Consider the following 13518-nt stretch of genomic DNA (forward strand, 5'->3'; position numbering starts at 1 on the left):
CAACCCCCACCCAACCCTCGCCCTTTACCCCCAACACCCCTAATTGTGTTAAATATTGTAATTTGTAATTTTTGTTTTAATTTTTCGGGAAAGCAAAAACGTTTGGCAAAATTAGTTTTTAATTTGAATATTTAGTTTTGTTTGTGCGCTTAAGTTTTCAATAGTATGTTATATATATTAAACTATGAATAATAATTTTTAGCAAAATATTTTTACGACCTAACATAAATCACTAATGTTAAATACTTAATGAACTTATTTGTTTAGCTGTTTAATTGGTTTAAAATTTTTGTGTATTGTGAAGAGGAGCGCAAGCAAAATTTATCTTTGATCTAATAACAACAACAATAACTGTATACGTGTGTAAATTTCAACCTTCAACAAAAGCAACACAATACTGAAAATAAAATAGAAATAAAGTCGAAAGGAATCATGAAAGAAAGCAAAGTGGACAACAAAATTGCAAACTGCGCATGGAAACTGAGCGAAAAAAATGAAAAACTTTACATGAATTGTGATGATGCAAAGGCAAGATTTAATCATAATTACTAAATCTATATATACAATAAATATATATCTTTCTCTATAAATATATATATTTGAGTATATAATGTATATGTAGGCGTAGGAGTGTATAATCTAACTTTACTTTTAAACAGACTGCGTACGTATTAAAAATTTTTAAAATTAATTTGTGTAAAATGTTTTAAGTTTTGAAAAATTGGCAAATAAAGAAAACAATAAAAATTAATAAATCAAAAACAAGATCGTATTGTAAATTGAAATATACAAATTATTTCGACCTATTCCAAATTATCTCTTCGAACCTTTTCAGCAAGCAAAATCTTTTCATGTATATTTCAAGAATCGGCTTAAGCAAGCGCAACTGTTTATAAAGAAAGATGAAGGACAGTGGCAGTGGATGCAAGGATCTGATACCTTTGGAAAGTTTCCAAGATTGTTTCTTCTTTAATACACGAAAAAAGAACATGATTTGTATGAGGACAATATCTGTTTCAAACACATACACACACGTTAGGATTAACTTCGCTTAGACCATTTTTGTTTTACTATTAAATTTATAGTTTGTGTGTGTTTTCTTTGCTCTTTTAATTACATATATAACCATTTTATAATTGATTGATTTTAAAAACTCTTTTATAAACTACCTATTGATATACATACATCACAAAACATTTGCATACATACCACACGTATGAAAGGGATTCATAAACCGTGAACGTAACGTCGCCAATTATTACGAGATAAAAAGAACAAATGGAAATTAAATAATAAAAACAATCAGAATTCATCGTAGAGGAAGGCCGAATGTGAGAAAAATGGGAGAACAACTTTTACGTCTTAATAAACAATTATTGTTAACGAAGAGAATAAAAGTGAGAAAAGAAGCATATTGTACTAAAATATTTGATATACATACATTTGTTATTATTTGTAATACGAAAATTAAATAAAATTGCATCCAGATAATAAAAAATGAAATAAATAAAGAATGCAAAGATCGTGGTCTGCTCAATTCTAGATTAAACACACGAAACATCGACACTTTGGTCCAAACAAATGATTTATTTGAAATCGTTAAAACATGAGGGGGTATTCAAAAGCATTTGCTGCGGGACGAGGACTTGCTTCGTCGGCTTCCATCACTCGGCCTTGTGCTGACGCTAGCGGTGGTGATGCCCATGTCATCGCCCAGCACAGTTTCATCTACGCTGGTATCATCAGCAGGTATTTCCTCGTCGCTGTTCTCCTCGTCGACAAACGAACTGGATGGCGTGATTATAGAATCTCCGTGGAGATCCCTGTTTATCATATTTCCCATGTGAAAAGCAGAGTGACAGTTGTTGGCAGCCAGCAGGGCTTTCACCCGGAAAACCAGCGTCTCAATCGTCTCTCGGAGACTGGGAATATAGCTGATGATGGCTGTGATTTTAATGGTCTTGGAATGGCAGCAGAGTTGGTGTAGGAACCGCGTCACCTTTTGGAGCTCGTGCAAAAACCTTATAAGCCTTTCTGGATCATCCCGTACAATGGACTCCAGTGCAGACATGCCGTGCTGGAGGAGCAGCTTAAGGAATAGCAGGGAGTGCTTTAGAAACAGTCCGAAATTTCGAGGCTGTTCCACCTGCTGCACAATGCTGAGCAAGCCATTTAACAATTCCACCGTAGACTCCCAAAGTTTCAGTCTATCCCCACGCTTGTCCACGCTGACTTGGCCACTGAGCGAGTGAATTAGCACCTCGCACAGGCCACGAAAGAGCAAAGGGAAGTTGGCCCTGCGAACATAAAGCATTAATAAATCATATTATTGACGGAGGTTTTCTTACTTTTTAAAGTTGGGAAAGGAACTCAGGGCTTTGTCCTTTGTATTGAGAATACTGCATTGTTTAACCAGCTCGTTTAAGAGTTCCGTTTGATTTCCGGTTGTCGACTTTTTAAGGAATCCCTTGACCAGCTCGTCCAAATAGATGTTACACTGTCCGCCTTTGTCCAAAGTACCAGAGTAGTGGAACCACTTACGACGCAGCAGCTTGCCACACATTAAACCTGAACAAAGAAAGGTTATAGAAAACTCAATACATATTTCATTGTTTCTACTTACGTAATTCTTCGGCTTGCTGGAATCTCGGCTGGCTCGCGTCGTTTTGTGAACTTCCCACCTTTAACAAGCTACCCAACAACCGATGAAGCTGAACCGCAGTACTAAGATTTAACACAGACTTTTCATACTTTAAAAAGTATTGGAAAGTCAGGGTGGCCAGCTGGGGAACAGTTTGTTTCTCGAGTTTTTTCCACTGTGCCTTGGGCTGCAGTTTAAGCAGAGATTCTACAAAGGAAAAGGCATTAAATATAGTAGATTAAAAAGAAATGGGAGTAGCTTACTATGGAGCAGTTCAGCCTGCGACTTATCGGCCCACTCGCTCCAGGCGAAGTACAGGGCAAATAGTCGAACACACAGCCCAAAGCAGGTCTTAATATAGTTGAATTGCTCCTTAAATAGATCCAGATTACTGTACACATGATTGACAGTCGTTAGCTCTTTGTCGATGGCTTCTGCGAGAGTGCTTAGGTGATTGTTCACCTCATGTAGACAGGGAAGTAAGTCGCATATGAAATCCTCTGGCTTGGCCAAATGGGGCCTGAAGCTATCCGCATCCGATGAATCCTGCTGACGAAGGACTGCTGCTTCCAGTTTCTGGACCATGTCCTCCAGCAGGAAACGTAGCTCCTGGAGACCCAGAAACTCACCAACTTGCTCCTTCTCTAGCTGGTGATTCAGGACAAACTTCTGCTCGACCAACAGCATTATGATTTCCACTTCCATTGGCCTGTACCTCTCGCGCGGCCCATACATCTGCTCAAAATCTATCTTGGTTTTAATGGCCTTGCAGGGTCCAACCTTAATTGTAAAATCAGCAATCGAAGTTTGGTTTCCACTTAGGTCCGGTTCGGCTGCAGTTGCATTGAATTTGGCGGCAGCTTTGGCTCCTTGACGTTTCTGGCCGACAACCGAATGCTTGGCGTTGGTCAGGAATTGGTATGGCGGGGCTACAAAGTCTATTGGTGCTCTAGCCAGGAGCGGCTTAATCCTCTGCTCGATCCGTATCAATTCCCCGAGTCTAGAGAGGACCCGACGCCGAGTGGCGGGATCGCGTTGCGATGCAAAGGCACTGATCGACACCCGCATCCAGTTGACGGTGTGGAAATAAATGCTGAGAACGTCCTTTTGCTGCTCCGCCTCAAAGTTGTCAAAGACGGCCAGATAGTTATCGTCCTCGAAGAATGAGGGCAATACAATGGCACAGCCCAGCAAGGCATTGATGCCTTCTAGGCTGTCATGATGGCGGTGTTTATACAGCACCCTTACGCAGTTGAACAAAGGCGCCAGCACGTAAATGGAATCGCAAGCTCTACAAATATTGGAAAAATATTATTTATTAAATTAATGATAAATACTAGTAAACTTACTTGGCTTTGGGTGATAGAACCAATTTGGATATATTTATGCCAATGTTAAGGACATCCGATTCAGTGTTGGCATTTGTGTCGTCTAGTTCGTTAATGTTCATTTGATATTCCAATTTAATTCCCCTGCAAATCATTTACTGTTAGCAGAGTTTGTTTTTAATACCCATAACATACTTTATCGTCTCTGGCACATCTTCGGTAACAAAGCTAGCCTGAAAGCGAAAGGTCACTACGTCGCAGGCCCAGGCAATAAAATGGTAGTCCAAGTCGCAGGCGGAAGTTCCGTCATTGCGCTGATTGAAAACCGTAGCCAGTTCTTCATAGAACAGGGCCAAAGACTCGACACTATTTCCAATGGACGACTCGGTGCGAACTGTTTGAGGGAGATATTAGTATAAAGGGTTTAGTAAATTATTATATTTTATTTACTGATTAAGTTAGCGGCCATTTTGCCTCGACCATCGGGCAATGAATCCACGTTTTCCACGCTGGTTAGTGAATCGTCGTGCTCTGCGGCATTATTTTCTATTCGAGCCATTGCATCGATGAGCTGCACGCAGCCAATTATGCCCTGTTTTTTTATATTATCAGTTGAATTTATTAGCTGCTTCTTCACCACCATATCGACTTGCTCTTGAAGCTGCAGACAGGCCGATAGCTTGGGATCTGGAAAGGCCACGTGGCATAGCAGATCCATAGCGACGCGAGTTTGTGTCAGAGTCAGATCGCTGATCCTATCCAACATCGGAATAAGAAGGGTCGCACAATTCTGAACATCCTTAGCGCTCTTGCGCTGCAGCTCACGAAGCAATTCCAATGCCATTGTCGTCAGGTGAGGCGATGATTTGTCACAGGTGAGTTCCAGCAGTTTCTTTAGAATATTTTTCTGTATCGAATTAAAAATCTTAAAAAGAATGCTGCAAAAGAAAGGAAGAAATAAGAGTGAGCTTAATTTTATTACATTTTTCTGGAGATCTCAATTCACCTGTACGAAGACTTGGCAAAATCGGACACGGTGCGATTTTTTTCGCGCATAAAGTCGTGCAGGATATTCATCAGTGGGCTTATATGTTGCTCCAGGATGTGTCTATAGTGCAGTCTTACTTCCTCCAAAATATTCACAGTAATATGCTCCAGTTTAATGCGACGACGAAGCTGTTAAAATAATTTATAGTACACTCAGTTAATAAATTAAAAATACAGGTTACTTACAATATTTTCTATGTACAATGAATTATCTTCATTAACGTGTATCAACAAAAGCAAAACAATCAGATCGAAGGAACTGAAAAAAGGAATTATTTATAATTTAAATACTGAAATTTTATATAATTTATTTCTTGGACTTACGTAAATTCTTCAGCAGACAAACTAGCAGAGGACCTTTGGAACGCTTGATAGAATCTTTTAGACCGTATCAAGCCAAGTTCCAGGAAGCCAAAAAGTTCAAGCTGGGACTTTTTCCTTTCGGTTGTGGCCGAGTTTTCATCCCTATGAGCTGTATGCCGCCAGTTGAACATTTCCCGCAGGCTGCCTATCAACTGCAATTAAAGGAATGCTTAGCAAGATTATTTTGGAAAAGAAGGAAGTATCTTACATCGCGCACACTGTCATCTGTGTCCATTTTCAAAATGTTAAGCAGAAGCCTGATGAGATGAGGCAAGGTCTAAATTAAGGAAAGGTAAGATTAAAAGAAGAATAACAGTCACTTTATGCAGTTACCGTATCGGGACAGTGCCCATTTGTAGCAAACTCTAGAATGCGCAGTCGCAACTTAGCTTGAGTTCTGTCTGAAAGCGATAAATTGCTCAGGGTTTGCACTGTGGTCATCTGAAAGAGGTCTTCAGTGCTGGAATAGTTAATGCTGCAAAGAAAAAATTAATATAATAGGATCTTAGCAAGCAGAAAACTAGGGAGATGTGCTATACTTCTCAGTAATTCTTCTATTTATGTATCTAGTACTAGATTTTTGTTACATTTTAATTGTACTTTTGCAGACCAACATTTTTTACTCACTTGAGTAGCTCAACAAACTCATCGTGCATACTGGCATCCAGTATTAACTCTGCATTAGCTATGATGTCCAGCTTGGCCGATTCCGTGGCCCTGTTGAAGATGCCCTCGATGCGGCCGTAGATCTCCACCTTGTGCGAAACGGTCAGGTAGCGCAGTTGGGTGAGCATCAGGGGCAGTAGAGGCATTGGAATGGCTGCCTTTCCCAAAACAACTCGATCCGCGGTGGCCACCTCCTCGATCTTGTTCAGCAGCACCTCCACGCAGGGATCCCGCATGAAGTCGATCATCAGGAAGTTCATGAACATGCTGTTCTGCGACTGGTAGATCTGCTCCTCGCCAGCGGCGTCCACAGTGCAGCCGGTTAGGAGCTTCTGCACCAGCTTGGAACTGGGCGCCATGGCTGCATTTAGGCCAGTCTTAAAGGTTTCCAACTTATCCGTGTACGAGGAGGCACTCATGAAGATGTCCCGCAACTTGGAGACTATGGAGACATGGTCGCAGGAGAGAACCAGGCTGTCGCCCTGGTCCAACTGGACACCGGCACGGATGAGGACCAGTTCGAAGAAGTTGTTCGGCTGCCGGGAGAGGGTCGCAATGTTCCGACTGGAGGATTGGGTGCGGCCCAAAGTGGCGGCCAGGATGGCACTGTGCTGGGAGAGGAAGCGCTGCGTGTGCTCCTGCGAGGCGGGTATGTTCTCCTCGCTCCCGGAGGCTGCAGATTCCACGGAGACATTCGTTGTCGTCTCCGCCAGGCGCTGAAATAAATATTTTGATGAGGGGAGTTCTGTCTTCAAAGTTGGCTGTCGCAAATAAATCCACTTACGGACACTTTTATGGTCGTATTTTCATCGATCGTGTTGAGGGCCTTCTGCGTGCGTTTCTTAAACCTCTTATACATAGTGAACAATTAACTTTACAAGCTGCAATCACCAAAACAAAACGAAATTAAAACAAAACAAATTCCTGGCGCGTTAACCTAGAATGGCTCCCAGCGTTGTTATCTTAACTTGCAGTTGTTGTGGTGGTTGTGCCCGCTAGTCTGGTGGGTGTCACGGATAAGTATCGATAGTATCGTTGTTTTAAAAATTCGCAATTTTCAAATGTTTTTGAGGCTAAAGTTATTTTATCAAATAAATCAAAAACCCAATTAAAATGTTTAATAATATTTAAAGAGTTATTGCGCCCATTCCCAATAAAAATAAAATGTAAGCCCATTTTTTGGAAATTCAAATTTTATTTTCAAACATACTCTACATAATGCGTACAAAACTATTATTGTTATTCTCTATGTATATAACTTTTAATCATATGTGATGAGTATAAAATGTTCAACTATGCGTTTGCTTAATTTTAGGATCGATCCGGAAGCATGTTCCATATATTTGTATCCGTATATATAATGGAAAAGTCCAACGTAACACTAAATAAAATGATTATTAACTTATTTGTAAATTTAAAGCCTTTCGATTTGAATTGTTTAACTTGGGTGCTAACTCTGATAATTTTGAATAATTCCTAATATCGATTTTCAACTTTTAAAAGTGCAAAAACTCTATTGTGCTATACATTTTTAAATGTATATAAATATGGTTTATAAAAAGGAAGTACAACATATGTCTTGAAGTGATTATGCCAGAAATTGACTTATTCCGGGACCATCGCGTCCCTTTCGTAACTAGTTCGTAGAAAATCACTAATTTGGCGTTGTTTTCAGTATTGCTATTAAGTATATATTGATGAACTTGATGCCATTTCTATCACACCAATGCAGTCCAAAGCGGAAAATTTGCGATTCCTTCACAATACTGTGCTAATGGAAACTAATTTGGTTTCCCTTCTTGCTTTTCAATTTTCTCAAACATTCAATTATGTTTTTTTCGCACGTCGTCTCTTAAAACCCGTCATCTGCTTCAGAAGTTGGGAATTTTCGTCATCCAGGTCCATGTTTGGCTCCCAGAGTCTCAGTCGTTTGGGTATTATTATTAGGCCCAATAAAGTTATGGCTAGATTAAAGGATATTTTTTTTTAATTTATCGGTATTTTAAGAGTTTGTAATAACTTACAATTTAACACGCAAGGGAAGATCACGTAGAAGTTGATGGTGCTAGAGCGAAAGTAGAGCGCCTCAGTAGCATAGAAGACCATGGTAAGTGCTAAGGAGCAACCGCCCATGCTGACGACCCTTTAATAGGAAAATATATTTATCAATAGGAATATTATAATCTGAACCCTTCGGATATTACTTACGGTCTGTAGTGGATGTAGAGGGTGCAGTGGACTAGAGCGATGGCCTTGAGCAGGCAGTACATCCCAATTATTCTGGATATGGTGTAGTCACCTGTTAAAGTACCCATGTTATAGAGATACCATAAATATATTCGATTCAGGTACTCACCCTCTATAAACTGTGTATCACTGTGGTCGCCCAAAAAACTCCGCCTTTCTATATAGCTACGAAAAGCCGTACCCAAGTCCATGAAGGCCACAAAGGCAATCCATCCACGGAAGGCATAAAGTAGGCGTTCGCGGGGTCTTCCGCCAGACTGCATGGCAGCCCTAGAGATCAAGTAATAAAGTGCTTAATATAAGTATATTAACTTTCTTGAACTAATAAAGTTTATACTAAGAATTCAACATAGAATTGCATAAAATTGAAATTCCTAGTCAAGGATTAATTTAACATTATTATAAATGGTAAGTAATTTGTATTGCTATCAAAAAAAAAGGTATTAAACATTGTTTAACTATTTTTGATTTAAATAATAAAATATGTATTAAGTTATAAGGGCAAGGTGTAATCTTATTAGCTTCACATTATTATAAATGGTAATTTGTATTGCTATTAAGAAAAGGGTATTACACATTGTTAAAATATTATTGATGTAAATAATATAATCTGTATTAAATTATAAGTGCATGCATAATTTTCTGACCCCAAACAGCCAGCCCTCACAATCCAACATTATGATATAATGTAAGAAATAAGCTATTTTGGTATTACAATGCCATTAGAATCAACGTCGCATTATTGCGTGTGCATAATGAGACCCTTTATTTAAGGGGTTTCAGCAAAAAACAGGAACTCCAGCAGAGCAGCCGAGTAATGGCATGCCCAGCCGGCTTATCTCCCCCTGAGAATCGAATAGCACTCGGAAGTACAACCCGCTGTACAACCCGTAAAACCCCACCCCCATTCCACCAGTCTGGGCAAAATCGATATTATGGCACACTATGCTGGGCTATTCGAGCAATGCAAATATTTGTGCAGAGCGTAATTCCCGGCTGCACGCGACCACGTGGATCGGGTCCACCAATTGGAGCTCTCCGTCCGGCCGGATTGTTTATTTTCAATCAACATCGCCGGCTGCGTCGTCCGAGCAACCCGATTTGTGGCCCCGGGACCGGCTAGCAGGCGATCCATAATTATTCTCCTGCACTCTGTATGTGTGTATTTATTTTCGTAACCACTCCATTGGCTTACATTTCGCAGCGATTCCGGGAGTTACTCAGCAATCCCGAATTCCGACACACCCGGCGTATGCGTAATACTCGCACTCAACCTATTTTATGCAGCACCGATTGTTTATATTATTTTCAGTTTTCACCTATCTACAAACGCGACCGATTTTCGTACCGTCGCCACCGAAAGTCTTTTCTTCAATGGCAGGCCATTCCGTACGATGGCAGGCAGCTTTTATGCTTTTTAGAGCTTTGGGTTCGTGCTATAGACACCTGGAGAAATTTATTTAGAGAAAATTAATATTTTAAGGATAATAGGAAATTGCAAAATAAAAAAAAAATTTTTTTTCGTATTACATGTATTTTTTCATTACATGAATACATTACATAATATAAATCGTAAAAAAAAGAAAATGGAAACTCACGTCTGATAACCTTTAACCTCAGACGGTCGTGCTTTGTCGATTTAACGACCCATAATCACATATAAAGTCTTTAAAAAGTATATTATCATTTAATATTAATATTAATTGTAATTTCAAATTACCAAAATGTAAAATATTTATTTTTTCTTTATCTGAATTTAAAATAATTCAAGACTACTTTTATATTACATGGAAATCAAATATAAATCGTAAAAAGAATAGGTAAATTCGCGCCTGATAACATTTAACCTTAAATATCGGGTCAACGACAAATAATCATTAAAAAAAGTATATTATGCATTTTTTAGAATTATTTTATTAAGCAAAGTACAAAAATTGGAAAATCTTCAGAGGCCAATGGAGTTTACTAAATTGTAACCACATGACAATCAAAAGAATCGTTATGTCTAGCAAAGTGTGTAAAAAGATCAACAATTTGTCAAGTTCTATGGCTCTCCTCTCGTGGGATGAAAGTTGGTCTAGTCGTCCTTGCCAATATTCGCCTCAGTCTTGCGGTATTCGGCCCAGTCCACAAATCCATCATTGTCCAGATCCATGGACTTCAGCACATAGTCGATGGTTTCCTCCAGGGCTTTGTCCGTGTAAACTGTTCCGGCCTTATGCTCCTCCGGTTGCTCGGTTTGACCCTCGGCATGACCATCCGCGTGCCCAACGGGTGGTTTCTCGCTATCATCTTTGACTAGAAATGGTAATAGGTGTGTTACAATCTTTTGCAGGTTCACTAGACACGGTTAAGTTATTAACTTGGCTCACCCGAAACCACTAATTAATTTTTGTATCTAGTTTTCTACTTGATAGAGGGATTATATGCGGTCGGCTGTGATTTGGATTCGACTTTATTCGCTAAATCGGCTTTACTTACAAAGAGTTGCATGCGTCTATATTATAGGTTTCAGTTTCAAAAAGATTTCCACATAGACGGGGTATTCTTCTTTTGCATAGTTTTCGCTTTTTGTTTCTTTTTTTTTTGTACAAAACAAACTTTTACACAATCAGTCTGTTTTTTTTGCTGCTCTAAAATTGCGCTTAAAAATTAGTTCATATCGAAAAGTAACTAAAATTATGACAATGGAAAACAAAACGAAACGAGGCGGCTGGAAATGCACAAATCACTCGAGAGATTCGTGTTCATTATTCGAAAATGGGAATTTTTTGAAAAAGTTCTCAGAAGGACAATTAGTTTGTTCAATGAAGGTCTCCGATTGGAATGCTTGCAGCATGTTAAGTAAATTTGATTCGAATTCAACTAAAGAAGTGCGCTAAAACCTTTGACGTGGTCGACGTAATTTCAGGATGTTTTGGGCAGAAAACAGGAGTATGAGTTGCACGTCACATAGCACGGGACGAGGACATGGTTATGGTATGCAAACTAAACGGATCTGGGTGACTACTAATGAACCGGCTGCTGCTGTTGCTGCTGTTGGTCTTGCGGCTGCTGCTGTTGATTCTGCTGCTTCTCGGCGGCCTTTTGCTGCGCCTTGATGAACTCCGGATAGTCGATGTAGCCGTCGCGCGAGGTGTCGTCCATCTGCAGAATGGGATCAATGAGGGCCACCAACTCCTCGTCCGAAAAGACCTTCTCCTCTACATGCGGCTTCTCGCCGTTCGGCTGCTCCTTGCTGCCTTGCTCTGTGCGGCGTGGCAATGAGTTGTTATGGCGGATGCGAGATGGATTAGCATGAGATTCGAGCATGACCACAACCATAACCGGAAACAGCCCAGTTTAATTACGCATATGCAAAGAAGGTAGAACAGAGAAGTGGGTCAAACAAAACGAAAAACAGCAACCACAGTAGCAAATCTAACCATTTAGCCAGATAAATAGGAGTAGTGGTTGTCTTACCGTGCCAATGGATCAGCGACTTGATCAGTTCGCAGCCGTCCAGCTTGTTGTTGTTATCCGAATCGTGCATCTTGAAGTAGTGGAACTGCAACTCAGCCTCGGACATCTTGCTCGTATCGATGGGCACCTGCATGTGCTCCTGGATGTGACTGAAATTTAATAAATTAACTAACTCAATTTAATAGGAGGGAATAAAAATAGCGAGATCAAAACCTGCTTATTAGAATAAAGAAATAATTGTTACTACTAGACATGTTGGACAAGATATTAGATGTTAAATTATTCTCAAAAAATAGACCACTAAATATTCCCAGGCCAATTAATACAACAAATTCAAAAGGTAAACATTTTTGGACTGCGCAATAACCTTTAAAAATTATACTAGTTGTTTTACTAAAGCGTTGATTGATCCAAATATAAATGTCTTTTATCCATATCTATATAATTAAAACCTAGTATGTTATTATCTATTTTGAATCATCTAAAACATCGTTTAACAAATGAATTCAAAGAGAATTGATGGAAAAATACTAGTCAGTTTGACTGAATAAATATGTCAGTAGTGTCAATTTATGGACATCTTCCCACATAATAGCAAATAGTAAGGCTTAAAATGGAGGAACAGCTAAATACCCACAATCACTCTGTTTGGAATAGGTGCCATTTAGGGTTAATTTATGACATCTAGCCCAAAGCTTCCGTGATAAATTGTGATTGCCAGTGGCAGTGATAAGATAGACGGTGACTTACGCGCGCTCCTGCTGGATGTTTCCGGTGTTTAGGACCTGCTGGGGTTGCCCGTGGTGGTGGCCACCTGCCTGCTGGTGATGCCCCTGCTGCGGCTGCTGGTGGTGCACTTGTTGTTGCGGAACTGGTGGTGCTTGCTGGTGGATTGGCTGCTGCTGTTGCTGCTGCTGCACAGGAACTTGCTGATATTGCTGCTGCTGCTGTTGCACCGGCACCTGCACCTGTTCATATTGCTAGAGGGGGGAGGGAAGAACCGATTAGTGTCCTTGAAATGGGGGATACCACATCATCCACTCACATATTGCTGGGGAGGCACACCGGGCGCCGAGGGGACCTGTTGCTGGTACACCGGCTGGTGGTGCTGCGGCGGCGGCGGTGGGTGATGTTGGGGCACCTGCTGCGGCACTTGCTGCTGCAATTGGAGCGGGTTGGTTAGAACTGGCTGGTAAGAAGAGCTCTCTACTCACATAGTGCTGCGGATTCACGCCGGGAGCGACGCGCTGACCACTCGCCAGGCCAATCAGGATAAGGGGCAGCAGCAGCTGGACTGCCGGCAACTCGGTGACGCGCATCTGCATGGAAGTGCTGGATTCTGGCGGGGATCGGATCTGATCGGTGTTGGGTTTGGTATCGGTTCTGGTGGCTCTGTAATCACCACGTCGCAAAGACAAAACACACACGTACACAAATCGCTGCTTCTTCGCCGCTGTTGCACAGGTAACGGCGCTATTCGCCACGATGCGCATTCAGTCACAATGTTTACTGGTTGAGGTCCCAGCTAAGCCAATATAAAGTGTATTTGTGTCTTACTTTTCCAATAAGATTTTTAAAATATTGTGTTGAAATTTTATTTATTTTTTAAAGCGCTTGCCCCAGTACTTCAACTAAATAAATTCAAGTCATTAATTTATTTTCATGATATTTTGTTTAAATGATTATTTACGTAGTTATTAAAAGGATTTTCGAAATAATCTTCATGGAATATTTGAATGCAGATGTTTTATTAAAACCTCAGAT

General features: G+C 40.3%; 3 protein-coding genes across 5 annotated transcripts; all 3 read right to left on the minus strand.

The window, feature by feature from the left end:
- Positions 1-1557: 1557 nt before the first annotated feature.
- Positions 1558-7009, minus strand: Fancd2. The gene is made up of 14 exons (XM_017147954.3): positions 6830-7009; positions 6007-6761; positions 5713-5854; positions 5588-5656; positions 5341-5531; positions 5203-5275; positions 4976-5145; positions 4420-4907; positions 4165-4363; positions 3991-4113; positions 2905-3932; positions 2624-2848; positions 2349-2568; positions 1558-2297 (listed from the first exon to the last, which is right to left on the minus strand). The coding sequence occupies exons 1-14, from the start codon at positions 6902-6904 to the stop codon at positions 1619-1621; spliced, it is 4437 nt and encodes a 1478-aa protein (XP_017003443.2). The 5' UTR covers positions 6905-7009; the 3' UTR covers positions 1558-1618.
- A 211-nt stretch (positions 7010-7220) lies between these two features.
- On the minus strand, positions 7221-9674 carry LOC108061656 (uncharacterized). Its single transcript, XM_017147930.3, has 5 exons — positions 9488-9674; positions 8402-8562; positions 8254-8344; positions 8070-8188; positions 7221-8009 (listed from the first exon to the last, which is right to left on the minus strand). Coding segments are annotated over exons 1-5 (510 nt in total). The 5' UTR covers positions 9490-9674; the 3' UTR covers positions 7221-7872.
- A 558-nt stretch (positions 9675-10232) lies between these two features.
- On the minus strand, positions 10233-13197 carry LOC108061671 (lymphotoxin beta receptor inhibitor). 3 transcript variants are annotated; one of them, XM_017147953.3, is made up of 5 exons: positions 12969-13197; positions 12800-12913; positions 12505-12734; positions 11755-11903; positions 10233-10590 (listed from the first exon to the last, which is right to left on the minus strand). In XM_017147953.3, the coding sequence occupies exons 1-5, from the start codon at positions 13077-13079 to the stop codon at positions 10370-10372; spliced, it is 825 nt and encodes a 274-aa protein (XP_017003442.2). In that variant the 5' UTR covers positions 13080-13197; the 3' UTR covers positions 10233-10369. The 3 variants fall into 3 exon arrangements, with proteins under 3 accessions (XP_017003442.2, XP_070073177.1, XP_017003440.2); XM_070217076.1 differs by lacking the exon at positions 10233-10590 and adding an exon at positions 10730-11540 and having other exon boundaries at positions 12800-12910; positions 12969-13190; XM_017147951.3 differs by lacking the exon at positions 10233-10590 and adding an exon at positions 10730-11540 and having other exon boundaries at positions 12969-13186.
- Between the last annotated feature and the right edge of the window lie 321 nt (positions 13198-13518).

Source organism: Drosophila takahashii, chromosome 3R (genome assembly GCF_030179915.1).
Source record: "Drosophila takahashii strain IR98-3 E-12201 chromosome 3R, DtakHiC1v2, whole genome shotgun sequence".
In the NCBI taxonomy this organism is placed as follows: Eukaryota; Metazoa; Arthropoda; class Insecta; order Diptera; family Drosophilidae; genus Drosophila; species Drosophila takahashii.